At 53.0% G+C, this 27,734-nt stretch overlaps 1 protein-coding gene and 1 non-coding gene across 2 annotated transcripts; both read right to left on the reverse strand.

Moving 5' to 3' along the window:
* Positions 1-2,384: 2,384 nt before the first annotated feature.
* SLC16A5 (solute carrier family 16 member 5) lies at positions 2,385-24,786 on the reverse strand. Its single transcript, XM_038549488.1, has 9 exons — positions 24,674-24,786; positions 23,356-23,551; positions 20,320-20,555; positions 17,483-17,626; positions 11,881-12,690; positions 10,261-10,505; positions 6,638-6,872; positions 6,377-6,520; positions 2,385-2,802 (listed from the first exon to the last, which is right to left on the reverse strand). Exons 3-9 carry the CDS (start codon positions 20,516-20,518, stop codon positions 2,609-2,611), a joined length of 1,971 nt encoding a protein of 656 aa, XP_038405416.1. The 5' UTR covers positions 20,519-20,555; positions 23,356-23,551; positions 24,674-24,786; the 3' UTR covers positions 2,385-2,608.
* Positions 15,634-15,706, reverse strand: TRNAK-CUU. The gene has a single exon. It is a non-coding gene; the product is annotated as a tRNA-Lys (tRNA).
* Positions 24,787-27,734: the final 2,948 nt, after the last annotated feature.

Genomic DNA, 27,734 nt, shown 5'->3' on the forward strand with positions numbered 1-27,734 from the left:
TACTGCTGGCCTTGTAGCTGGTGACACATTCAGAGACCCTGGAGGTGGTGCTGATACAAGGTGGGCATGTGCCAGCGAGCAGTGGGCACACAGTGGGCATATATGGTAGGCATCCGGAAAGGCAGCTTTTATCATAACAGCTCTCAAGCCAGAGCTCTTGACCCTGACGGGAGAAAAAGCAGTCAGGGCTATAACCAAAGGGTAAGTAAAACAGTTCTACAATAGTTCTAAATGGGCAATCCACAGAAGAAAAGACCGAGAAAGAGGAAGGTACAGACTCAAAAAGCCCTGTGCGGGATCCCTGCTTGGCGCAGCGGTTTGGCGCCTGCCTTTGGCCCAGGGCGCGATCCTGGAGACCCGGGATCGAATCCCACGTCGGGCTCCCGGTGCATGGGGCCTGCTTCTCCCTCTGGCTGTGTCTCTGCCTCTCTCTCTCTCTGTGAGACTATCATAAATAAATAAAAATTAAAAAAAAAAAGTATTAAAAAAGCCCTGTGCTACTCACAAGCACTGTAATCAGATTCTTCTCAAAGGGTGCAGTTATCCCAGAATGTCAACAGTCAAGAACACCAGCCCGCCATGGTGAGGGACTGCTGTGGCTTTCAGCCCCCAGAGCAAGAGAGCCACTCGACAGGGCAGGCCTTACCTCAGAGCTGATACATCAGCCAGCACCACTCAGGATGCCTGCCACCGAGCTTGGCTGCAAGGATGGATGGAAGGAAGCCTGCATCCTAACCTGGCCTGCCACTAACCATCTGGGCCCGGGGGTGGGGGTGGGGGAGCCTCTGCTTCCATTTCCTCCTCATTGGTGAAATGAAGGTTCAGAGTGATCTAAGCCAGCTCTCCTATCTGCCAGCTATTCCAGAACCAACCCCACTCAGGGTTATAGCACCAAGTCATGGCCAGTAGTCTGTGCTTCCCGGGCCCTTCCCTCACCTACCTCAGAGGTAAGCAGAGCTGGGCGCTGCCCTCATGGAAATCACAATCTCAGGCCTGTCACTAGAGGTGAGAGAGTCAAAACTACAAAGCACAGCACAAAGTCTGTTAGCAGAGTAAGCACCTGGCAGTGCTTCTCATTCAGGGCCAGCGATGTGAAAAGGAAATAACAGCAGTAACAAAATATGCACCTAAGTATGATGGGGACTCTCCTGGTAAGTCATACACAACAAATACGAGAGAAATCTACTCTGCAAACAATGCCATGGAGGGATTCGATGCTGAGAAAGCTAGTACTCTGGGGACTAGGGACCCTGTGCTGGTGGAAGGAGAGGAAGAGAACATAAGGAAAAGTGGCAGGGAAAGGAAAACTGCTGTAAGGATACTAAGAAAATAACCAGCCAGACGAAGTACCTTCACGGAGACACACCCACCCACTTCTGTTTCCCACAACAGTCCTGCAACATAGGGCCAGGCCAGTGCAGGTGAGAAACGAGTCTCAGAGAAGGGACAGATGGATCTCATCCACAAGAATCAGCTAGGAAGGGGATCCCTGGGTGGTGCAGCGGTTTGGCGCCTGCCTTTGGCCCAGGGCGCGATCCTGGAGACCCGGGATCGAATCCCACATCGGGCTCCCGGTGCATGGAGCCTGCTTCTCCCTCTGCCTGTGTCTCTGCCTCTCTCTCTCTCTCTGTGACTATCATAAATAAATAAAAATTAAAAAAAAAAAAAAAAAGAATCAGCTAGGAAGTAGAGAAGCTGGGACCATGGACTCCAGGTCCCGGGCTGGTCACCTGCCCTGGGAAGCTGCCCAGGAAAACAAGAACCCAGGCCAGGCCCAAGTCTCCCAGCTCGGCAGACCAGGGTCTTAAGAGCACTCAAAAAAAAAAAAAAAAAAAAAAAAAAAAAAGGGATCCCTGGGTGGCGCAGCGGTTTGGCGCCTGCCTTTGGCCCAGGGCGCAATCCTGGAGACCCAGGATCCAATCCCACGTCGGGCTCCCGGTGCATGGAGCCTGCTTCTCCCTCTGCCTATGCCTATGTCCCTCTGCCTGCCTCTCTCTCTCTCTCTCTCTATCATAAATAAATAAAAATTAAAAAAAAAAAAGAGCACTCCTGCCCTGGGCAAGTTACTTCCTGAACCCACAAAAACTTTCTGTGGTGGACTAGTCCTTTTTTTTTTTTTTTTTTTTTTTATGTTTTTTAAAATTTATTTATGATAGTCACAGAGAGAGAGAGAGAGAGAGAGAGAGAGAGGCAGAGACATAGGCAGAGGGAGAAGCAGGCTCCATGCACCAGGAGCCCGATGTGGGATTCGATCCCGGGTCTCCAGGATCGCGCCCTGGGCCAAAGGCAGGCGCCAAACCGCTGTGCCACCCAGGGATCCCTGGACTAGACCTTTTATACAAGTTTTCTCCAGTCAGAAGCTTGAGTTGGAGGAGCCCTGTCACTCCTGGGTGGAAGCTATGCTTCACAGACGCCACTGTCACCATTCAGATGGCAGAAGCTGTGGGGTAGAGGGAGGGGATGGAGGACTTATACAGAAGAAAATCTCAAAGCCACTGATTGTTTAGAGTATTTATTTAGCATAATAACCTTCCAGAGGGCCTCACTATGGCCCCCTCCACAGGTTGAAAATTCCAGGGAGCCCACACAGAGCCCATCCTCCTTTCTCCTATACCTGGAGCTCCAGGACCTGAACCTGCTCCCACAGCTGCATGGGCCTCTTTCCTGGATCCTGACTCCCAGGGGTGGACTCTGCTGTTGGTGTGTGCAACCCCACTGCTGTGTGTACACTCCTAAGTTCAAGGAGGGGCCACAGGACAGGAACAAACACAGCCAGGATGTCCACACACATGGGTATGAGACCTATTGTGGTGAGAAGACAAGGGATCACCCCCATTTGTACTCCAGTTCCAGGTATCCCAAACAGTAGGGGCCAGCCTGGATGGTCTTTCAAAATTTTATATCACACCCATCTGTATTCAGTGTGTGGGGGGTAGTATTAGTTGATTCTATCAAGGCCTTCAATCTAACTTCTGGGTTCCAGGAAATAAAGGGGAAAGAGGAAAAACTAAATGACACCAGAAAGAGGCAACTAGACAGTTAGGAAGGTGCAAAATTCTGTGGAACTGGCCTGGATCCTTCAATAATCCTACTGATGATTAAAAGAGATCATTTATGGAGCACCTTCCTTCCAAAGAATACAATATGGAAAGGGGAGGATGAAAGAATAACTGTACAGTGGAGAAACCAGACCAATACCACCTCAGCTGGCTAGTCAAGGCCATCATCAGCCATGCTGACAGCATGGCTCTATGACATGATGTGATGAAAACTTAACTTCTGTGGCTGTCTTCCCCCTAAAACCCACAATCCTGTCTAATCAAGAGAAAAACATCAAACAAATCCCAGTTAAGAGACTGTCTACAGGGGTGCCTGGGTGACTCAGTTGGTTAAGCATCTGCCTTCGGCTCAGATCATGATCTTGAGGTCCTGGGATCGAGCTCTGCATTGGGCTCCGGGCTCAGCAGGGAGCCTGCTTCTCCCTCTCCGAGTCTCCCCGCCACTCATGCTCTTTCAGATAAATAAATAAAATCTCAAGAGAAAGAGAGAAAGAGAGACAGTCTACAAAATATCTGACCAGCGTTACTTGAATCCATCACTGTCATCCAAAAAAAAAAAAAAGTAAAAGTCCAAGAAACTGGCACAGTCCAGAGGAGCCTAAGATATGATAACTAAAAGTAACACAGTATCCTGTATGGAATCCTGGAACAGTAAGAGAGTACTAAGAAAAACTAAGGAAATGGGGATCCCTGGGTGGCTCAGTGGTTTAGCGCCTGCCTTTGGCCCAGGGCACGATCCTGGAGTCCTGGGATCGAGTCCCACATCGGGCTCCCTGTGTGGAGCCTGCTTCTCCCTCTGCCTCTGTCTCTGCCTCTATGTCTATCATGAATGAATGAATAAATAAATAAAATCTTAAAAAAAAAAAAAAGAAAGAAAAACTAAAGAAATGAATCAAGTATGGACAGTAGTTAATAATAATGTAATCAATATAGGGCTTATTAAGTGTAGCAAATGTACCATATTACCATATTAATGTAAGTGGTTAATAACAGAGAAACTGGGAACACCTGGGTGGCTCAGCCATTAAGAGTCTGCCTTTGGCTCAGGGCGTGATCCTGGGGGGGTTTCGGGATCGAATCCCACATTGGGCTCCCTGCATGGGAGAGCTGCTCCCTCTGCCTGTGTCTCTGTCTCTCTCTGTGTCTCTCATAAATAAATAAAATCTTTTTTTTCTTAGATTTTATTTATTTACATTTATTTATTTATGAGAGACACAGAGAGAGGCAGAGACATAGGCAGGAGAAGCAGTCTCCATGCAGTGAGTCCGACGTGGGACTCAATCCCGGATCTCCAGGACCACGCTCCAGGGCTGAAGGCAGCGCTAAACCGCTGAGCCACCCGGGCTGCCCAATAAATAAAATCTTAAAAAAAAAAAAAAAAACAAACAGTAGAGAAACTGGGTGTGACATATGTAGGAACCTCTGTATTATCTTTACAATTTTTCTAAAACTGTTCTAAAATACAGAAAATATTTTATATAAACTTTGTATAAAATACAAAGTTCACGGGGTGCCTGGCTGGCTCAGTTGGTAGAGCATGCAACTTTTTTTTAAGAGAGAGCATGTGTGCACATGCAAGCAAGCATGAAAGGGGTGTCAAGAATCTCAAGCAGGCTCCACGCTCAGTGCAGAGCCTGACATGCAGAGCCTGACACACAGAGCCTGAAATGGGCCTCCATCTTACAACCCTGAGATTATAACCTAAGACGAAATCAAGAGTCGGACACTTGAATGACTGAGTCATGCAGGCGCCCAGAGCATGCAACTCTTGATCTCATGGTTGTGAGTTCCAGCCCCACATTGAGCATAGAGCTTACTTAAAAAAAAATAATAATAAAAATAAAAAATAAAGAAAGAAAAGAAAAGGGAAAGGAAAAGGAAAGGAATACAAAGTTCACTTAAAGAGAGAAAGAGGGGGCAGCCCGGGTGGCTAAGCGGTTTAGCACTGCCTGCAGCCCAGGGTGTGATCCTGGAGACCTGGGATCGAGTCCCACATCAGGCTCCTTGCATGGAGCCTGCTTCTCCCTCTGCCTGTGTCTCTGCCTCTCTCTCTCTGTGTATCTCTCATGAATAAATAAATAAAATCTTTAAAAAAAAAAATAAAAGAGAGAGAAAGAGGGATGACTGGGTGGCTCCATGGTTGAGCATCTGCCTTTGGCTCAGGTTGTGATCCCGGGGTCCTGCGATCGAGTCCTGCATCGGGCTTCCTGCTCAGTGGTGAGCCTGCTTCACCCTCTCCTCCCCGCTGGTGCTATCTCTGTCTCTCTCTCAAATAAATAAATAAAATCTTTACCAAAAAAAAAAAAAAGAATTTGTTTGTCCTCAGAATAAATTCCAAACTCTTTCCCATAGTCTAGAGCTAAGGTCATGTGAACTCTGGTGCTGCCCACCTCTCTAACCTCATTTTGCAGCACTCTGTTCCACTCCCCATAGCCTGCCACATCAGCCTTCTTTCTGGCTCCTCCTGCTTTAGGGTCTCTGGCCATGCTGTGCCTCTTCCTAGAATGCCTTCCCATGTTGGCGGAAATGAAGTAGCCCCTACCTCTGCACTCTGCTCTATCTCATCACCCTGTTTACTTCCTTGAGAGCCTCAGCTTTTTTGTTTGCTCATTATGTGTCTCTCCCTTTCCTCCACTTGTTCACCATCTCTCCAGCATTTAGAACAGTACCTTACTCACAGTACATACCCAGTAAGTATCTGTCCACTGAATAATTCAACAGATCTTAAACCATAACAGCTATAGGAGCTATAAGCCACCCCTATTTCTCTTGATATTAACACATTAAAATAAAGATGTTTAAAAACAGCATTCTGGGGGTGCTTGGGTGGCTCAGTTGGTTCCTCGTCTGACTTGGGCTCAGGTCATGATCTCAGGGTCCTGGGATCCAGCCCTGAGATGGGCTCTGCACTCAGCAGGGAGTGTGCTTCTCCCTTTCCCTCTGGTACTCCCCCCTGCTCATGCATGCATGCTTTCTCAAATAAAATCTTTTTTCTAAAAATTAAAAAAAAAAGATAAAATAAAAACAGCATTTTAAAAACTTTTTTCTTTTCAAGTGGTTTCAATCCATTCCCTCATTTACGATCTCATCTCTAAGTAGGAGGGGAGGGAAGGCAGACATGCAGAGGGAGTCCAGGCATTAGTTCCGGACCTGACTCAAGATAGCTGCGACCTGGGACAATGTGTGAACAGACATCGAGAAGATCTGCCTTCTCAGCAGAGGTATCACCTAAAAGAGTCCTTCCCCGGGGACTGACTTTTAACTCGCTTACCTCACCAAGTCAAGTCAGGCATCTGGGAGACCCGCCCCATCCTTACCAATAGCAAACTCCACCAGGGTTTCATTCTCCTCCGACAACGAATCGAGGAATAAATCGAGGACCTGCAGCTGCCGCAGATACTCGTAGTTACCGGGATCGTAGGCGAAGTTGGCGAGGTTGGCCAGCACTTGCTCCTTGGCGTCTGCGGCGGAAGAGTGGCGCTGGGGCCAGGTCCGCGGCGGCCGCGGCGGCCGGCCCCCCGCCCCGCCCCGCCCCGCCCCGCCCCGGCCCGCCCCGGCCCCCACCCTGCCACTCTCACCTTGGCTCTCCGTCTCCTGGAATTCCGTGACCAGCGCCTGCAGGTAACCCAGGCGACCGACGTGGGGGTCCACCTTCGGCTTCTGGGCCATGGTCAGGGCGGTGGAGGGGGCCCGGGGAAGGGGGGGGGAGAGTGTGGGAGGGAGGAAACAGGTTCTGCAGTAATTTGCTGCCGGAATTGGAATGCGGAGGGTCGGCGTGGGGGTCTCAGGGCCTCGAGAATAGCGCGTGAAAACCTAAACCTGGGCCCCGGAGACGAGAAGGAGCGCGCGGCACAGCCCACCGCAAAACTTCAAAGCTTGACTTTTCCAGGGTTCCGGCGGAAGCCGAGCTTAGCCCCGCCCCAGAGGGCGGAAGGGGCGGGCCGAGGCAAAGCAAGAGGCGGGGCTGTCTCTGAGCTCCGTGCGCGTGCGCGGCGCGCTTAGCGCCTGGAGGTTCAGGCTGGAGGGGATCCGCCCTCGGAAGGGTGGCGCAGGGCTGAGGTTGAGTGACTCTATGGCGCTTGGGCACCCACAGGAGTCAGAGGGCGCCCACGTGGGGAGGTGTCAAGGCAGAAGAACCTCCACACCCCCTTGCACTTGACGAGGGGGGCGCAGCCCAGCCTGTTCGACGAAGGGACTCCCCTTCTGGAACGCGAGCATCAGTTGCCTGCACCCCAACATGGGTCCTTTGATAACTGTCTTCTGGTTGGCTTTTCCAAAAAGCCGGGTGAGCCTGGCACCGTCTGCTCCCCAGCCCTGAGCTGGCCATCTCTGGCTAAAAATTTCAGGGTAATGTCCTAATAAGGCTTTTTGCCACCTAGGTGGATGGGGGGCACTAGAGGCATTGACCAGCCCCAGGTCCTCCGTTGACCCAAATGTACCACTTTGGTGGCTCTGGGTTTTGGAGCCCTGGATGCTGAAGCCCTTTGGCCTGTTTCTTTCTCAGGGCTTCTCAGGAAGGTGATGTGTGACCTAGACCTTGTGGGCACAGGGGATAGAGCACCATGCAGGGAAGTGGTCCTGCTGCACTCTCATTGTGCTTGAAAATGTGAGGCTAAGGGAGGGCGGGGGTGTGTCTGTGAGCTTCTTGAGGCTAAGGACCACATATCTTTGGCCCTGGGCCTGGCACGAGAGCAAAATGGCTGCTACAGTCCAGCCTGCCACAGCCTCATTGACAGCAAGCCCCATGTCTCTGGGCACAGGCTCTGTGGTCAGCCCCTGCCCTATCCACACCCCTTGGAACAGGAGTTATGACTATAATCGGGGTGCTTCAGTACCCTGACAGCTCCACGTAGGACAGTGGCCCTAGATCCCTTCATCAGGCCCTTCAGCTTCTGTAAATAGCTGATACAACCGGAGGAAGTACATCTCATCCCAAGGTGGACCAGGGCTTGTCTGCTTCAGATCCTCTCTCCCTCCCAGGCTATCCCATCCACCCTCATGTATCCCCTCTGAAAGGCTCAGGGGCCTTTCCCCTTGGGGAATATTTCTCAGCCCTTGGTTTTGTGATGAGGGTACCACCAGGTGTCCAGTAGATGCTCAGTAATACTTGTTGAAGGAAATCTGCCCAGAGGTTAACTGCCACTCTTGGCTGGGGGCAGATGAGGTCAGGGATCCCTATGTGGAATGTTTCACAGATACTTCTTTTCCTTAAAAGAAATCCGTTTTCAGGAAGTGGGCCTAATAGAAGTTGCACATTTCAAAGCCTGGAAGCTATTAGTGCCCAAAGTGTCCACCTTCCCACCAGTCCCCTCTTTCCTTTACCACTCAGTCAAGATGGAGGAGACAGGACCTGGTTAAAAATGCATCCAAGCAGGGGATCCCTGGGTGGCTCAGCGGTTTAGCGCCTGCCTTTGGCCCAGGGCCTGATCCTGGAGACCCGGATCGAGTCCCCGCGTCCGGCTCCCTGCATGGGGCCTGCTTCTCCCTCTGCCTGTGTCTCTGCCCCCCTCTCTCTATCTCTTATGAATAAATCAATAAAATCTTTACCAAAAAAAAAAAAAAATGCATCCAAGCATTCCCCTTTCAATGTACAGGCTGTGGATGGTGGCCGAGCACAGGCCTGGGTGAGGAGCAGGAAGCAAATGGTCTTCAGGATCAGAATTTTCAAGCAAGAAGAGACTGTATTGTCTCCAGATCCTCCCAGAGGTGGTGAACAATTGCCCAAAGCCACACGGCAAATTGTGGCAGAACCAATCATGAACTCACGTCTAAGCTACCTCAGTCCTCTGCTTATGCACTACTCTCTTTGGCCATAAGGGGGCACTCGTGGCAGGGTCCTGGGGAAGACAGTACTTCCCCAAGGATGCTTACTCATGCCAGCTAGGCTCAGGAGAAGGAAGGCTGGAGTTAGGTCATGAAAATAAAATTTATTTTCCTGATAAGGCTTTCTTGTTGGAGCCTGGTTGAGCCTGAATCAACAAACAAGGCCTTGGGTCGGAAGAGCCCCCGCTGAGCAGGGAGAATGGAAGGGGGAGGGTAGGCACTTACTCAAGGCCTGTTTTCCAGCTTCATTAGTTCACGGGGTTTATAACCTACTCCAGGAACATTTTTGTATGTAATTCAAACAAACTCTGTTTTTCCAAAGCCTTCATCGGTATCCCACTGGAACGAGCTTGGCCTGACAGCCAGCCCCCAAGTGATGACCTCAGAAAACAGTCCCAGCAAAAAGTGTATGTGTGTGGGGAGCACTGACCTCCAGGCCACAGGCACAGGCCAACAGGGAGCAGAGGTGGGCTGGCTGCTGGCCCAGCCAGCTACTTACCCCAGGGAGGACACCTCTGACACAGTAGGGAGCAGAGGGCAGGCCAGGGAGTGAGAGGCTTCTGTTACAAAAGCAGCTCCATTTTTCCCAGAGGCCTCGGGCTCTGCCTAGCAATCCTTCCCTTCCCCTGCTCACAGGTCTCCCAGCCTCCCAGCACTCATGCTGAGTGCAGGGGACCCCTCAGACTTCACTGATTCTAGGACCCAAGCCAAGGGCTCCTCCCCACTAGTTCTTTGCTCAGACGCCAGGATGGGTCCTCTCTGCCCAACCTTTCATCTGTCTGTATCCTGTGTCCAAGCCAACCCCTCAGCCTGGCCCACTGGGGATCACAACTCAACCTTTCATGAGGTTCTTCTTCCCAAGGTTCCAGTCAGCAGGAGGCCCAGCAACCTATGCTGGGGGCAGCCCTAAGGGCGAGGGCTGGGCCCTTGAGCAGAGAGGGAGTGGAGGGCCCTGGAGGAGGGATGAGTTCTTTGGAACTATCTGGAGGCCAGAGAAGGACAAAGAGATTCCATCAGAGACATCCAGGCTAGACTGGAGGGTCCAGTGTATTGAGTTGCAGCAGCAGTACTGGGCAGCCAGCTGAGGTGAGCCGGCTCTGTGTAGGGTATAGACTCACTTTTCTGGGCTCCAGGTACTCTGGTACCCAAAAGAAAAAGTCAGGAGGACCCGCTCCTGGATTCTGCTGGTTGGGAGGAACCCTGAGTCTTTGGAGGCCAGCCTCTAAGGTCCCAGCTCCTGGCTGAGTTCCAGTGTGCAGAGCCTGGACGGCTTTGTGTTTCAGGCTTCCTGGGCCAGTCCCTCACCCTGGCCCCTGGCAGCTGGACATCACACTCCTGGACTGAGGCAGTGGTCCCTCACTGACCTCAGGGCTCAGACACTGGTCACATACATGATCTCGGTATACAGCTGCTTCCTGGACCCACGTGAGTCCTCTACCGTGAGGCCCTGCTCTGAGGCAGCCTCCGTGATGGCTCCTTCCGCCTCGGCCTGCTTGCTTTGCCTCTCTTTCTTCTGCAGGGCACAGAAGCTGCCACCCATGAAGAGGGCAGCTGATATGAGGAAGAAGCTTGACATGTAGAAAACATAGCTAAAGTTGTTGTTGGTGGTGTCCAGCAGGAGCCCTGGGGGACAGAGAGCAAGTTAGGCCATTATCCTGGGGCTCCCAGACCTCCCTCCCACTAACTTGCGTTCTCTGCCAGAGCAGGGATTTTCCTTTGGGCTCTGCTGTTTCCCTAGCACTAGTCACTGTGGTTGGCACCTAAGAGGCACTCAATATGAGATTTGTTGCATGAAAGGAGAAAGGAAACACTAAGCCTGCTCTCCAGGGGGCAGGAAGAGCTCTTGATCCAGAAGAGCACCTCAGGGCATGTCTCCCTTACCCTTGGTGGCAGGAAGCCTAGCACACTAGGGCCAGTAGTCTGGGATATTTGCTCAGCCACACATGGGCCCTCCCATACCTCCTCCTGGGGAGCTCTCTCTACTTGTTGACTTGACGAACTCCCCTGGAAACGGGGACTTCCAATGACACACTTGGGAAGCGTCCTCATTGTCATGGTCGTACTGTACTAACTGCTGGCTGCCGTGCGCTGGATACGGTCTAGCATCAAGGGCTTCACACACCCTACCTGTTACTTTGAATGTTGTGCTCTTGCCTGCCTGGCAAGTCTGCTCATGGGGTCTCTGGTCCCACATCTGTTTGTTTCCCTCCTGGCACAAATCATTACACTGAGCACAAATGTGTCTCTGCTTTAATTCCTGACTCTCCCATCAGATCAGCACTGAGAGGTGGGGACTGGGCCTCTGTATTCAGCCAGGGACTGGCACAGGCAGGTGTTCTTGTCTGCATTTTGCAGACGACACTATGGCTCAGAGAAGAAAAATGACCTACCCAGGTTCCACAGGCAGGAAGTGGGACAGCCAGGATGTTAATAACAGCAGACATGTATGTAGCTTTCTGCTACGTGCCAGGCTTTTTCCTGCTAAGCTCTTGCTATGTAACTATGATCCTCACAACAAGCCTACAAGGTAGATTCTACTATCGTCCCTACTTTACTGATAAAGCAGAGGTACTGAGAGGAAGGAAGATGAAGAACTCAGGCAAGTCTGATACAAAAATCCTTATTTTGGGGATCCCTGGGTGGCTCAGCGGTTGAGCCTCTGCCTTCGGCTCAGGGTGTGATCCCAGGTCCCGGGATTGAGTCCCTGCTTCTCCCTCTGTCTGTGTCTCTGCTTCTCTCTGTCTCTCATGAATGAATAAATAAATAAAATCTTTTAAAAGAATCCTTATTTTTAACTGCACCCTAGGTGCCTGCTGGGGAGCAGGCTGCAGCCAATCCCCTAGGGTGCTTGGGAAAATCACAGATTCCAAGTCTCTACCTCTGGAGAGGCTGGATGGCACCCAAATCTGTTGACTGTTCCCCTTTGCCCTATCTCCATATCCTGCCCACCCAGGCCACAGCCACATACACCTGGCCGCCCTCCCTCCTGGGGCCTCACCAGCCAGTGGCGGGGAGATGAGGATGGAGATGCTCTCCAGGATGGTGAAGAGGCCCAGGGCGCTAGAGAACCGATCCATGGGAACAATGTCCATGAGGACCTGGAAGAGGAGGGCACCGATGCCACTCATAGACACGCTGTACACCAGGCAGTAGCCCACCAACACCCGGAAGTCGGCCGACACCGCGCACACCAGGTTGGTGAGGCCATTGAGCAGGGCTGCCAGGCTGAACAGGTACTTCCGGTGGCCAGCAAAGTCCCGCCGGCCTGCCACCAGCCCAGCCATCGGCCGCAGGAAGATATTGCTGAAGCCGATAATGGAGATGAGCAGGGCTGCTTTGTGTTCATCCACCCCATTCCGCATGGCGTATGGCACCAGGAAGACATGTGGCAGCGGGAAGCCGAGGATCATCCACATAACACCCAGCGTGAACACTCGGTAGCCTGCGTTGTGCCGCAAGATGTCAAAGGCCAGATGGCGCTGGATGGCCCGACCGCACGCTGCCAGGCAGCCCGGTGCAGGTGTCTTGGAAGGAGGAGGGGGGCCTTCTATGGTCTCAGGGGCCATACTGGTGGCCACAGGCCTCAGGATGGCCCCACAGACACAGCAGTGGAGAAAAACTCCACCGAAGACAAGGAAGGTGCCCCTCCAGCCCAGGTCCTCCAGGAGGTAGCGGGAGAGCAGTGGCCAGAGCGTGATGCCCAGGGAGACGCCCACCGAAGCCAGTGCATTGGCCAGTGCCCGATGGCGGGAGAAGTAGAAGCCTAGCACGGTGATGCTCGACTGGAAGCTGAAGCACATGCCCAGGCCTGTGGTGGGAGAGAGGAGCCCAGCTCAAGGGTGTTCTGAGCCTCCCACCCATACCCAGAGAGGGGTCCCAGGATCATGTTCCATGTCTGCCCCCTTCTGTTCTAGCTCAGACCCCCCCCTTCCAGATCCCCAAGGATTTAAGATGGAAACAGCCTGCCTTGTTACCTCCTTAGAAGCATCAAATCTGTCTTCCTGAGGCTGCCAGGGACACACCTGTTCCCTTTAGCACAGCACCGTGATGATCTTTAAAAACCTGAATTGGGGGGTGCCTGGGTGGTTCAGTCAGTTAAGCATCTGCCTTTGGCTCAGGTCATGATCTCAGGGTCCTGGGATGGAGCCCTGTGTGTGTCGGGCTCCCTGCTCCTGCAGGGAGTCTGCTTCTCCCTCTCCTTGTCCCTCTGCCCCTCCCCACAAACCCCCCACCTCGTGCTTGCTCTTTCAAATAAACAAATAAAATCTTTAAAAAATAAATAAATAAAGCAAAATAAAAACCTAAATTGGGGTAAGTCTCTTTCCTGCTTAACACCTTCCAAAGACTTCCCATTACACCTAGAAAAAATGCCACAGTGTTTACTATGCCCTAGAAGGCTCTACACTGTTTGGCCCCTGGTCATCTCTTGGGTGTCATCTCAGGCCATTTTCCCTGTCACTTACTATGACTGAGCTACATCAGCTTCTTTCTCTTCCTCTGGACACCAAACTGCCACCCCCCCACCCCCACCCCCCCTACTGCGGGACATCTACAGTTGCTGTTCCCACTACTCAGAATATGCTTCCCCTAGACTTTTCTCTTCTGGCTAAGCTCAGATGCCACATCCCCACCCACTCCATGCCTGACCTGCTCAGCCACACCATGACCACAAGCCTCAGGCGGGCCCTCGGGTCACCCGTGTGACATCACCATCAGTTTACTCCCCCGCCCTCCTGGATGACCATCAGCCCTTCTCTATGCTTCTCCACCCCTCCCCCCTCCTCACTCCCAGGTGACCACCTGCCTTCCGTCTGTGACATTGGTCTGTGCTGCCAGCTAAGGCCAACCTTCTACTTATGCCCTACATCTTGTCTACTCAAAGGCATATCCTCCAGCAATTTCTCTCTCCTCCACCATCCACTTTCTCCTCTTTCCCAGAACATTCTCCTTCATATTATTTCTCCCATTAAAAACAAAACAAGGCGGGGGGCAGCCCCAGTGGCTCAGCGGTTAAGCACTGCCTTCAGCCCAGAGCATGATCCTAAAGACCCAGGATCGAGTCCCACATCAGGCTCTCTCCATGGAGCCTGCTTCTTTCTCCCTCTGCCTCTTTCTCTTTGTGTCTCTCATGAATAAATAAATAAAATCTTTAAAAAACAAACAAACAAACAAACAAACAAACAAGGGGAGTGCCTGGGTGGCTTAGTCAGTTAAGTGTCTGCCTTCAGCTCAGGTCTTGATCCCAGGGTCCTGGGATCGAGTCCCATATCAGACTCCCCACAGGAAACCTGCTTCTCCCTCTGCCTATGTCTCTGTCTCTCTTTGGTGCCTCTCATTAATAAATAAATCTTGGGATCCCTGGGTGGCGCAGCAGTTTGGCGCCTGCCTTTGGCCCAGGGCGCGATCCTGGAGACCCGGGATCGAATCCCACGTCAGGCTCCCGGTGCATGGAGCCTGCTTCTCCCTCTGCCTGTGTCTCTGCCTCTCTCTCTCTCTCTCTCTGTGTGACTGTCATAAATAAATTAAAAATATATATATAAAAAAAAAAAGCTGCCTACTGAGCAGGAATAACCATATTAAAAAAATAAATAAATAAATAAAATAAATAAATAAATCTTTATGGGGAAAATTAAAAACAAGGGGGGGGGGGCGCCTGGGAGGCTCAGTTGGTTAAGTGTCTGCCTTTGGCTCAGGTCATGATGCTGGGGTCCTGGGAGAGAGTTTCATGTGTGGCTCCCTGCTCAGTGGGAAGTCTGCTTCTCCCTCTCCCTCTGCATCTCCCCCTCTGTTCATGCTCTGTCTCTGGCTTTCTCTCTCAAATAAATAAATAAAATCTTTAAAAAATAAAAAAACAGGGGATCCCTGGGTGGCGCAGCGGTTTGGCGCCTGCCTTTGGCCCAGGGCGCGATCCTGGAGACCCGGGATCGAATCCCACGTCGGGCTTCCGATGCATGGAGCCTGCTTCTCCCTCTGCCTGTGTCTCTGCCCCTCTCTCTCTCTCTGTGACTATCATGAATAAATAAATAAAATCTTTAAAAAATAAAAAATAAAAAATAATAAAAATAAAAATAAAAAAACAGAGACCCTGTCATGGCTCCCGCCACCTTCTCAGTATCTGTTCCTGGTGGCCCTGAGAGCCTGCAGGCCAGGGGCGGCCAGAAGAGTAGGAGGGGGAGGAGGAGCAGGTGTGTAGGTGGAAGTGTTGCTGTAGCTCATTCTCCCTCGGGAGGAGGAGGAGACTACAGGGGTAGGCCCAGGAGCAATGGCATCCAAAGAAGAACAAGGAGTACAAAATCTCAGCATGGAAGATGCCAACCGGGAAAATGCAGGAAAGCATGAAAGGGAGCAAGTTGCTAATGATGGAGAGCCCTTGGCCCTCCCCTTTGGGAGCTGGTGAATGTCATCTGCCTCGATAGGGGGTTCCATCCTGCAGAATAGGTGGGAGACGCGTCAGAGGCTTGGAGAGCCATAGGCAAGGGTGAGAAGACGTAAGGCAGTGGAGGGAAGGGCAATGCCATCGTGGTCCACAGGCAGTTAGCCCTGACCCTCCTCACCCTGACCATCATAAGGAGTTTGGCCTTATGCCTTGAGTCTTGATGTTTCCCCCAAGTTCATAGGAAGACGTACCTGCTTTCTAAGCTCACACGTTTACAATGTTCCCTTCAGTGTTTCATGTTTCTTGTGGGTCTCTTGTTACCAGCTCCTAACTGAATGTGGGGAGGGGTTGTGTGTTTGTTTTAAGGAGGCTCTTTGCCCCACGTGGGGCTTGAACTCATGACCGTGAGATCAAGAGTCACACGCTCTACCGACTGAGCCAGCCAGGCACCCCTTGAACGTTGTGTTTGACTCAGTCTGTCAGATTGTCAGCAGGGGAGGTTTACCCTACTGCCTGGAATGGTGCTCATTACATTTTTTGAAGTTAATAAAACAGTTTAAAAAAGAAAAAAAATACCCCCCAAAACCCCCTCTCTTGACCCCATGGCCTCTTCTGGGTACCAGCCCGTTTCTCTGCTCTCCTTCTTCATAACAATTTTCTGGAAATACTGTCTCTAGTGTCTCCAATTCCTTTCACCCTCTTCGCTCTTAAACCAGTTTCAATCAGACTTTCGCCCTTTCGCCCTCACCTTGGATCCAGAATCTCTCCTATCAGGGTCAGCAACCTCTATGCTGCCAAATCCAAAGGTCGAGGCTGGTCCCCCTCCATCTGATCCACCAGCAGCCTGACGGGGTTCTCACTCCCTCCTCCCACTGTACTTTCTATGCTCACTTTCTCAAGAAACCCCACTCTCCTGGGTCTCCTCCTGTCTGTGTCTCTTCTTCCCACCTGGACTGCTGGACACCTACCTCGGGGCCCGGTCCTCAGACCTCCTCAGCCACCCACCCTTGTCCCCTCAGGGACAGCAGGGATGATACCTCCTCTCAATAGCAGAATGCCGGGCAGCCCGGGTGGCTCAGCAGTTTAGCACCGCCTTCAGCCCAGGGCGTGATCCTCGAGACCTGGGATCGAGTCCCACGTCAGGCTCTCTGCATGGAGCCTGCTTCTGCCTCTGCCTGTGTCTCTGCCTCTCTCTCTCTTTGTGTTTTTCATGAATAAGTAAATAAAATCTTTAAAAATATATATATCAGAATGCCAGCCATGTCATGATCCACAGCTGCCCGCTGTAGCCCACGGCCTGTGCCTGAACGTCAGACTGGATGTTTCCACACCTGAGCTTCCCAACCACCCACAAATGTGTTTTTCCTCTAGGCTCCCCGTTGTAATTAAAGGCTTCTCCATCCTTCCAGTGGTTTGGGGCAAAAACCTTGGTGTCACCCTTCTTGGCTCCTGGAACCTTGGGCCATCTTTGCCTCTTCCTCTCTGTACCCCACACACAGTCCTGAAACCTGACTGCTCCTCAGTACCTCCATCATACCACCCTAGCTGAAGTGACAGCCACCTCCTGCCTGGGTTATGACCATGCTCTTCCCTGGTCTCCTGCTCTAACTTAACCACTGCCCCCAGGGCATATATGTTCAATCTAGTGGCTAAGAGTAATGTTTTATAAACAGCAGTTGAATGACATCACTCACACCTCTGCCCATATTCCTCAGATCCTATCTCACTACGAAGCCTTTCAGGCACTATTCCCCATCCATTCCCCAGCCTCTACCCCCTCTGCCCCCTGGGCCCTTCTGGGCCTTTGCACTTGCTGTTCCTGCTGCCTGCAATGCTCTTTCCCTGAGACCCTAGCAGCAGACTCCCTCACCTCCATTAGCTTTCTGCCCAAATGTCACCTTCTCTGCAAGGCCTTCCCTGGCTGCCCTGTTGGAAGTAGCAGCCTCCTCCACCCTTGCTTTATCTTCTGCATGGGGTGTCCTAGATATTTTACCTCTTTGCTTATTTTCTGCCCACCCCTACCCCCAGCTAGTACCCCATCACATCAGAGGTCCTATCTTCTCATGTGCTTGTCACAATCAGAAACAATCTTTCTCATTTATGTATTCACTATCCCTCTCCCTCGCCTGACTATAAGCAGCCCCAGATTAGGCATCCTGCCTACACTTATGTCTAGCACTTTTTAGTAGGCACCCAGAAATTCTCAAAATGGGAAGACGGTCACCTGTGATGAATCCTGCTGTGAGGTAGAGCTGGCTAAGGGTGCGGCAGAAGGAGCTGGCCACCATGCCCAGGCTGGCCAGCGCACCTCCCAGCATCACCGTCACTCTGCAGCCAAAGCGTCCCACCAGGATGCTGCATAGGGGTCCTGTGGGGGGAGACAGCCAGCAGGTGGCAACTGAATGAGGAGGGCTGGAGGAAGGGAGAGAGTAAGCCTGGGAGGGGGTTCCAGCAAGAACTATCTAGGTGGCTTGAAAGGCACAGCCCTGGGGCCTATAGGCCTAGATTTTGATTGCCACCTGGCCACAGGCTGGCTATGGGTTGGGGCAAACCCAATCCCTCTCTGTGCCTCCACTACAAGAGGTCACCCTGGATGACATCTGACCAGCTATGAGGAGAAGAGGAGAATTCCTGCATGTGTTCAATTTCACCCCAACAGGGATCCCCAGAGCAAAAGACTGAGGCCCTTCCCTACACTGACCTGAAGCTGATTCCATCCAGGTAAAATAGGATTGCCTTATGACTTGCATAGATGCCTCTTGCTGGGGGTGATGGTGGGGGTGGGGGTGGTCTGTCTTAGCAGGTGAGGGTCCCAGGGCATCAAAACCATAATGAGCAGCTACAGCCCCTGCCTGCTTCCCATTCTCAAGAGGTCTGGCCACAGCCCTCCTGCTACCCTCCAACCCATCCAGGGTGGGCAGCCTGGGGCCCTGAGCCACTCTGCACCCCCCTGCATTGGCCTCCGGAGTGCTCAGGAGAAAACTGGGTGGGGTGCTTTTTCCCCCTCTCCTCACTTCCAGCCAACACTGCACCCAGATGTTTGGCTTCTGGTGGAGAAAGGCCTGTTCTCCTCCACCCCACCCCCACCTTGAGCTGCTTTCTCACCAGCCCAGACCCAGAGCAGAAATGAGCCAGTCCCGGCTGGCTGCTTCTCAACACCTTGCAGGGCCCCATTCACCAGATGCCCTGCCCCCAAGTACACGTAATGGAATTTCTACAGAGTTACTTTCCCAGAGTGCAGCGAAAGGGACAGGGAAAGAGAGAAAGAGTGTGTGTGTGTGTGTGTGTGTGTGTGTGCGCCACAGAGAGAGGATGCGTGGGTGTGAGCCAATACGAGTAGGGGAGTGACAGGAAATAAGCAGCTCATACTCAGAGATAACCAAGCAGAGGGAGAGGGAGAGGCAAGACTTTGCAGTGAATGTGACCACTGCCCCACGTGTCTTCCATCATCCCCACCCTAAACTTTAACCTGACTTTGGAGAGGTGACACTGGGGAAAGCCCCAAGTTGTGGCGTCAGGGGTGGGGGCTGGGACCTGTCAGGGGTGGGGGCTGGGATCTGCACTAGCCTTAGATAGCTGAGGGCACTGGGAGGCAGGGCGTTTCCTCTGCCAGGTGCTGCTTCTGCCCTGAACTCTCTCTGCAACCATGAACAGGCTTTGTACTTTGTCCTTGCTTGGTTCCTTCATTTCTAAGATGTAGGGGGGTAAGGGGTGCTTGGGATCATGCATAATTTCGAGTTTAAAATTTCTCTGATACTCTGAATGAGCATGGCCTAAAGAGGTGTATTCCAGACAGGAATCCCAGGCCGACTGAGGTGTTGGCATGCCTGCTAGGGGCTGGTGAATCTACGGAGTTAGGATCCCCGCTGCATGCCTGCTTCCTGGGCTCTGGCGCAGACCCCTCTCTAGCTGCATGCAAGGAACCGCCAGAGATTATCACTTCTGCCCCAACCCTGCAGGTGAAAAGGTCATGTGGTCTGGGCCAGTCCCAGCCTCTCCCAAGGCCCCAAAACCATGCCCCGGGGTGGCAGGTGCAGGGGTCATCTCAACGAGGCCATCTAGCCCAGTCTGACCTCTCTCCCAATTGGAGGGAAGGACCTGGAAAAACAACCAGGCTGCTTGTGCCAGGTGGAGGGAGTAGCAGGAGGGAGGTAGGGAGCTGGGCTCAGCCGAGTTAAGGAAACACAGGTAAGGAAACACATGCATGGGGAGAGCCCTGTGGGGCGTGAGATCTACCTCCAGGTGACCAGCACCAACCCCCTACCACCCCCATCAGGTTGCTGTCTATGGAGTCTCCCTAAAGAGCTCTCAGGAACCAGGGGCAGGCCCCTGAGCCCAAGGCCATTTCAGGGAGCCTCCTGGACAGACCTGGCCTTCCCCCTTCACTGGAGTCAGGGTGAGGGGGGACACATTTCTGGAAGAGCCAATCAAGAAATCAGGTGGGGAGCTGCCTTCTTTCCACCTCCCCAGCCCTTGCAACAACCCTTCTGCTTCCTGGTGAGAGATAGGACTCTTGCCCTGCCCCCATCTTGCCCCTCGTGTCTTCCTCAAGCCCCCTGTCCCATCTGGAAGCTCCTAACGGGGTTCTCCAAATACTGCTTGCTCGCGACTCATGGGATCCTCCCTATGATCCCATGTAGGAGGTGGGTAGGGTGTTGGATGTTACCTCCATATTGCAGAAGAAACTGAGGTTCAGAGAGGTCACCAAGCAGCTCTTCCTCAAGTCTGTACTCACTGCCTAGCACTCCTACAGTCTTCATGTATCCTCCTGTGGCCACCAGCCACGGAGAGGACTGGCTTTGTATCTAAGGTGCCTCCATACCCTTTCCCCAACTGTCCCCAGCCCAGCCCAGCCTAGCTCAGTACAGCCCAGCCCTGCAGGATTCCAGCCAGGGGGGCTGGCCCTGCTGAAATCAGGTGACATCTTAGGAATTCACCCCATGAGACAAAGCCAGTGGCCTCAGAGAGAGAGAGAGATCCAGGAGGCCAGGGAGGTTGTGGCTTCTTCCCTCAGCCAGGCTCTTTCTCTACCCTCCCTCAGCCCTTCCCCAGGCTGCTCACCCCCAGCATGGAGCATGGCTGTCAGGATGGAGGGGAACCACGAGGTCTCACTGTTGCTGGCCTGGAACTCATGCTGCAGTTCAGTGAAGAAGATGCCAGTGCATGTGGGGAAGCCCAGAGTGAGACCCTGGGTCACCAGGGAGGCCAGGAGCACCACCCAGGCCCAGCAGCCCTCTGCACGCTCCGGGACCTGGGGCATCCTCTGCCACGAATGCCGCTACCACTGCCTGGGCCACCTGTGGAGGGGACAGAATGGAGCTGCCAACCCCAGTTCACCTGCCACTTTCCCTGGGTGGCTGAAACCATCCCTTCCTCTTGCCCCAGCACCTCCTGGGAGGTGGCCAGACGCAAACACGTTGGCCTTGGCATTTCCTTTCACCCACTTCCCAGAGCCAGCCTGGCAGGAGGGGCAAGCAGGTGAGCCATCAGTGGGACAAGGCAGGTGGGTGGAACTCTTTCTAGACTTACATGATTTGGTGGTCAGCAGGTGGGACTTCCCGGCCCAGCCTCGGGGGCCCCCTCCCACACACAGCAAGCACTCAATAACTGCTGATAGGGTGGAACAGACCTCTAGAGCCAGCGTAGTCCCAATGTCCCCGCAGACACGCACAGATGCATTTTCAAACATTCACAAGCAGGCTCCCCGCACACAAACACAGACTTTCGCAACGCCGCCTTGACATCAGGGTCCCCTGTTGGTGCCGTTGAGACATCTAGGTGAGTAAGCTGGTGCTGGGCGTCGCCAAGGAGTGTACACAGAATAGCTTTCCAAGGGCACCAAACAAGCAGCTTTCAGGAAAAGACATGGGTCTCATCCAAAGGTCCTCTGAAATCACCCCTTCCACAGGGAGCTTGTGGCAGAGTCAAGCTCTACAGCGATGCTCAGTAATGACCCACCACCTGTCAGGGCTTCTCTGAGCACCACCCTCCTGCCCCCCCAAACATGCACATATACATGCAGATACACACACAGTCACACATGGGCATATACCAAGATATACGCTGACAAAGACACACGCACAAACACACACTGCATAGACAGAGACACACAGAGCCTTATAGGCAGATGCACACACACACACACACACACACACACACACAGAAAAGTCTAGAGACACGCAAAGTCACTCACGCAGACATGCACAGACATATACAGAGACACACCTACATGGACCCAAGCCCAGAGACAAATGTACACAGACACATGATACACAGACATACGGACACACACACAGTCACACACTATGCAGACACACACACGCAGGGTCACACACCACACAGATGCTCTTGCATACCCCCCACCTTCGGCTCAGGCCTCTCTCAGCTTATCACCACCATCCAGGCTGCTCCTGCATCACACAGGTTGCCATAACCAGGCCTCAAAGCCCCAAGGCCCACTCCCCAACCGCAGGGCCCTTTTGCAGTCCCCTGATCCCCTAGGGCCCTCGGCCCTCACCCACACTCAGGGCTGGGGTGCTGGCAACCTTCACCTCAGTGAAGGCAATGGATCCCTTGAGCTACAGTTCCCACAGCCTTCTTCCTTTTAGCCCCAGGTCCTGGGAGAAACCAAGGAAACTCAGGAAACTATCAGAAATATGCAACCCCATCTTTCTGCCCCGCCCTGTGCTCCACACCTTCCTCCCCACCAGGCCCAAGGGCTTTAAAACAGCACCTCAATGGGATCCACCCTAAAGGCCTCCTTCCAAAGAGGCTCTAATCTTTCCTCTGGGCACCAAGCCTCCTCCCACTCCAGAGGACCCCCAGGAGCCCTGTCCAAGGTGAGTGGCCCATTCAGGCCAGCCTTGCAGAGTACACACACATGAGCGTGTGTGTGAGTGCATGCTGCAGGTGCGTCATCCTGCCATCCTGGCTCCTGTAAGTGATACTGGCCCCAGAGTTCCCTCAGCCCCAATCCTGGCCCAGTCTCAGGCTCAGGCAAACTTTAGATACAGTCCTCTTCCAGGATTTCTGTTCCCGTAACAAATGAAAAGGCCACCAGTGCAACCCGATCCCCTCTGTGATGGCCTGAATGTCCCCTGCATAGCCTCTCCATAGCTCACCCCTCGGTCTTCCAACTTTCCCTTCCTCCTCCCAGAAGGGCCACCAGCCTTCCTCCACCACCTTCACGTCCTCCTGCCCTACCCCTGTCACTTTCAAGCCCTAGAACCCTACCGGTTTCCCTTCAGAGCAACACAGTCGCTGACCTAGAGGTGGCAGAGAGGAGGTGGATGACAGAGGGGACACAGGATGGGGCCTAGACCCCAGTCCAGTCCCACCCCCCCACTCCCCAGCTCTGGTCCCTTCTCACTCATGCTGTTGTGCCCTTATAGAGAGAGGCCCGCCGCACACCCTACCCCAGAGAGGCCTCTTTAGTGCCCTTCTCAGCAGCCACTTCTCTGGGCAGCCCTTTGGAGACTTTGTCCAGGATTCCAACCTTCACTCTGCACCCACTTTCAGTCTAAATCTTTCAATGGGGCTGACTTTTCCCAGCTTCTCCTTCCCCCAGGCCTCCTGGGACAGTCAGAGCCCAGGGAACCCTAAGCACCTCTGCTCTCTCTTTGCACACTGGGAGCCCTGCCTCCTGGGTCTGTGGTCCCCTGGCCTCCCTCTCGGCATTCCCCTGCAGAATCTGCCTTCCATGAGGGAGTGTCCCCTCCCAGACCTCCAGCGACTCCTAGTCACAACAGTTTTTTTGGTTGATCCTCCAGCCCCCTCCTCCACAAGGGGTCCCTCCTCGTGAACGAGGCTGCTGAGGTTCCAAAATCCTAGCCAGAGAGAATCCAGTTGGTCCTTCAAGATTCAGCCCTGACAGAGTCCTGGGAAGCTCCCCGGACTTCCACCCCTGGCTGGACTAGGCCCCCTTCCTCTATATCTCCCTTTAATTGTACTTTTCACACCACATTGGAGTGGATCATTCTCTTGTCTATCATTGTTGCCCCCCTTCCCCCCCCACCCCCTACACTATGAGAGGGGACCTCTTCACACTCACGCACCAGCCCTTGGGTGAGCACAGAAGATAATATTAATGTGACCCACCTGTGTTCCCCAGGGGGTAGGCAAGACCAGGACCAAGGGTGACCTGGCTTCCTGGCAGGCAGGTCCATTCCAGAAGACTCAAGCAGAGCAGAGAAGAGATGCGGCTGGGGGCTCTGGCTCCTATTCCACCCCAGAAGGGACTTGGTCTCTCCTTTGTACTGGACACCATGAATCATGATCGCAGCCTGGTATGTGGCTGGAGCAAGAAAGGAAATGCAGCTGGAGACACTTCACTCTCACTTCCAGGGACTGGAAGTGAGCAGCTCTTGGGAGGAGCTGCCCACCTCAGCCCTCAGGGACCCCCTGCCCAGAGTTGAGACTATCTTCATGTCCAAGTGTCAGGAAGCTAGATTTGTGGGCAGGGCACAAGTTCAAATGGCATTTCTTGTCCTCCAAACATTGCACACATCCCTTGGCTTGCTTTTAGAGCTTCCCATCTGATGACAGAGCCCTCACCAGGCCCTCAGAATCCCTTCTCTGCCCCTCTAAGCTTGCAGCCATGGTCAGGGGAGGGAGCCAATGCTCTCATGCAAGGTTTGGGTGTCTTGAGTGGAAGGGATGCTCCCTCTCCTCCTGTGAGAGGCAAAGGCGGCACCACAGGCTCCAGAGCAGGGCCCGGAGACCCCTGCCCTTCCCAGACCCCGTGCCAGGCAGGGCCCAGGACACCAGGTGGCAGTGGTAAGAGAACCGCCAGAACCTGCTTGGGCTTGGGACTGACAAGCCCTCAAACCCCTACACTTGGCAGGGGCTGAGGTAGGAACAGGGCGTTCCGGACCTCCGCGAGCTGGGACAAGTCACCCTCCTCCTTTCTGTCCCTAAACGTGCCCCCACATTCCCGCAGGAGCTGGCTGACCTCAGCCTGGAAGGGGGATGGGATAGGCAACAGAGCCTTGGTGACCTCTTCCCGGCCTGGCCCCGTCCCTGTCCCTGCCCTCGTGGGCCCTTCTGCTTTCCCACCCTCCCCAGGACGGATTTCCCCTGGGTGGGGCTAATGGGACGCCCAGGCGGCGCCCGCGGGATTTCAGGCCAGGCCTTGCGTGGTGCCCATGCTGCTCCCACGCCCCACCCGCCCCACCCCCCGGGCCAGGAGTGTGGGGGTGGCTCGGAGAACCCCCCTCCGGCGTGCGGGGCCTCAGCCATCGCAGGCGGGGGCAGCTCGGAGATGGGACGAGGCTCTCCCGGACCCTCAAGCCGGAGCCGGTCACAGGCGGGAAACCGCCCGGGAGGCCCACGGAGAGGCGGGTCTGCGACGGCGCTAACGGGGACCCCAGCGGGAGGTCACCTGACGGACAATGGGAGGCCCGGGGCGCCCGCTCACCGGCTCGCGCGGCCCGGCGGTGGGGCGGCTCCGCTCCCGCCGAGCGCGGCTTCCTGCGGCCCGGCCCGCGAGGGATGGAGGAGGCAGGACGCCGGCGCTCCCGCGGCCAGGAGCCGCGCCCTCGGGGGGCGGGCCGCAGGGCGCCGGGGGGCGGGGAGGGAGGCCCGGCTTCGGGCGGGAGGGGGCGGGGGCGGAGCGTGGCCAGGGCCTGCGCCCCTCGTCCCAGCCAGCCCCGGGGCTCCGAGTGGTCCCGCCGGCGGCTCCGGACGCCGGCTCCGCGGGAACGTGTGCGTGTGATTAGCGTGTGATTAGCGTGTGATTACCATGTGATTTGCATGTGATTTGCATAGCCCGCAGGCTATTTCCGGCTCCCTGAGAGCGTTAGGGCTCCCAGGAGTGGGATGGAGAAAGCGTGTGATTTAAGGGGCTCCACCTCTCAGCGGGGGTGTCGGGTAGGAGCCCGGGGTGGAGGAGCCGTCCTTCGTCAACTTTCTTTTTATTTTTTTTAAGATTTTATTTATTTATTCATAGACACAGAGAGAGAGAGGCAGAGACACACAGGCAGAGGGAGAAGCAGGCTCCATGCAGGGAGCCCGATGTGGGGCTCGATCCCAGGAATCCAGGATCACGCCCTGGGCCAACGGCAGGCGCTCAACCGCTGAGCCGCGTCCCATTTTTATTTTATGTTTTAAAAGATTTTATTTATTTATTCATGAGAGACACACAGAGAGAGAGGCAGACACAGGCAGAGGGAGAAGCAGGCTCCCTTCGGGGAGCCCCAAGGGGACTCGATCCTAGGACCCTGGGATCATGACCTGAGCTGAAGGCAGATGCTCAACCACTGAGCGTCTTTGTCAGCTTTAGCCCCCCCTCAATGATCCTTCTATTGAAAGCCTGGAGCTTGAGGGCTACACCCAGAGGAACTCAGGCATCTATAGGCAAGCCAAGAGGTCTACCCTTCAGACCTTGGTGCAGGGTAGAGGATGCCCACCACCTCTGCCTGCGCCCCTCAGAACTGTAGGCCCTTTTCCATCTTTTTCCTCACCTAGCCAGCCCTTAATACGTATTATTTAAAGGTTATTTGGTTATTACAAAGTTATGGTAATCAAGACAGTGTGGTCCTGAGGCTCCTGGCTGGGTCAGCTAAAAGAGTTTGAGACTCTTGGTCTGGGGGATCCCCAGTTCAAGTCCCACCTTGGATGTCAAGATTACTAAAAATAAATAAACTAAAAAAACAAACAAAAAAACAAAAAAAACGGTGTGGTACTGGCATAAGGATAGACCTATATATCAAATGGAATAGAATTGAAAATAAACCCTTATATTTCTGATCAGTTGATTTTCCACAAGAGTGTTGAGACAACCCAGTGTGGAAAAAATGGTCTTTTCAGCAAATGGTGTTAGAACTACTGAAAATTCACATGCAAAACGATGGGCCTGGACTCTAAATGCACACTATTTAAAAAAAGGGGGTGGTGTCATAACTAAAACTATAAATCTCTTAGAAGAAAACAGGAGTAAACCTTTATGACCTTGAACTAGGCAATGGATTCTTAAATATGATATCAAAAGCTCCAGTGACAAAAGGAAAAGCCACATAAATCAGATGGCATCAAAATTAAAAACTTGTGTGCCAAAACACTATCAGGAAAGTGAAAAGATAACTCTCCGAAAGGGAGAAAATATTTGTAAGTCATATATCTGATAAAGAACTTGTATCAAGAATATACAAAAAAACTCTTTACAGTTCAACAATCAAAAGACATATAACCTTATTTTAAAATGGGCAAAGGATGGGACACCTGGGTGGCTCAGCTGTTGAATGTCTGCCTTTGGCTCAGGGCGGGATCCCAGAGTCCTGAGATTGAATCCTACATCGGGCTTCCTGCATGGGTCCTGCTTCTCCCTCTGCCTGTGTCTCTGCCTCTCTCTCTGTGTGTCTCTCATGAATAATTAAATCTTAAAAAAAAAAATGGCACCTGCCAAATGGCTCAGGTTGTGATCCTGGAGTCCCAGGATGGAGTCCCACATAGGGCTCCCTGCAGGGAGCCCCCTTCTCCCTCTGCCTATGTCTTTACCTCGCTCTCTGTGTCTCTCACGAATAAATAAATTTTATTTATTTATTTAAATTTTATTTACAGAGAGAGGCAGAAACACAGGCAGAGGGAGATGCAGACTCCCTACAGGGAGCCTGATGTGGGACTCAATCCCAGGTCTCCAGGATCACATCCTGGGCTGAAGAAGGCACTAAACTGCTAAGCCACCCGGGCTGCCCTAAAATATTTTTTTTAAAAACGGGTGAAGGATCTGAGTAGACATTTCTCCAGAAAAGACATACAAATGTCCAACAAACACACAAAAAGATGCTCGGGACCACCGGGTAGCTCAGCAGGTTAAGCGTCTGACTCTGGATTTCAGCTGGGGTCTTGGTGTCAGAGTGGTGAGTTCAAGCCTCGAGTTGGGCTCTATGTTGGGCTTGGAGTCTACTTAAAAACAGAGAGAGATTAGAAAGAAAGAAAGAAAAAAAAACAGAGAGGGATGCCTGGATGGCTCAGTAGTTGAGTGTCTACCTTCGGCTGGGGTCATGATCCTGTGAACCCAGGATCAAGTCCCACGTCGGGCTCCCTGCATGGAGCCTGCTTCTCCCTCTGCCTTTGTGTCTCTGCCTCTCTCTCTCTGTGACTCTCATGAATTAATAAATAAAATCTTGGGATCCCTGAGTGGTGCAGCGGTTTGGTGCCTGCCTTTGGTCCAGGGTGTGATCCTGGAGACCCGGGATCGAATCCCACATGGGGCTCCCGGTGCATGGAGCCTGCTTCTCCCTCTGCCTGTGTCTCTGCCTCTCTCTCTTTCTCTCTCTGTGACTATCATAAATAAATAAAGTTTAAAAAATAAAATAAAATAAAATCGTAAAAAAAAAAAGCAAAGAGAGAAGAGAGAAAAAAAAAGAATGCTCAACATCATTAGTTATCAAGGAAATGCAAATCAAGGCCAAAATGAGATAACACTTCACATCTACTAGGATGGCTTAACTTCTGGGTGAATTATGTAGGAGATACTT

The sequence above is a fragment of the Canis lupus genome, chromosome 9, assembly GCF_011100685.1.
Source record: "Canis lupus familiaris isolate Mischka breed German Shepherd chromosome 9, alternate assembly UU_Cfam_GSD_1.0, whole genome shotgun sequence".
Classification (NCBI taxonomy): Eukaryota; Metazoa; Chordata; class Mammalia; order Carnivora; family Canidae; genus Canis; species Canis lupus.

Excerpts from the sequence above, each read along its gene's own strand:
- SLC16A5 (XM_038549488.1), bottom strand. The coding sequence starts at position 20,518 with ATGCCCCAGGTCCCGGAGCGTGCAGAGGGCTGCTGGGCCTGGGTGGTG. Across the intron at positions 17,627-20,319 it reads AGCCATGCTCCATGCTGGGG|GACCCCTATGCAGCATCCTG; the intron begins GTGAGCAGCCTG and ends CTCCCCCCACAG. Across the intron at positions 6,873-10,260 it reads AGATCATGTATGTGACCAGT|GTTTTCACGCGCTATTCTCG; the intron begins GTCTGAGCCCTG and ends GCCCAGGTTTAG.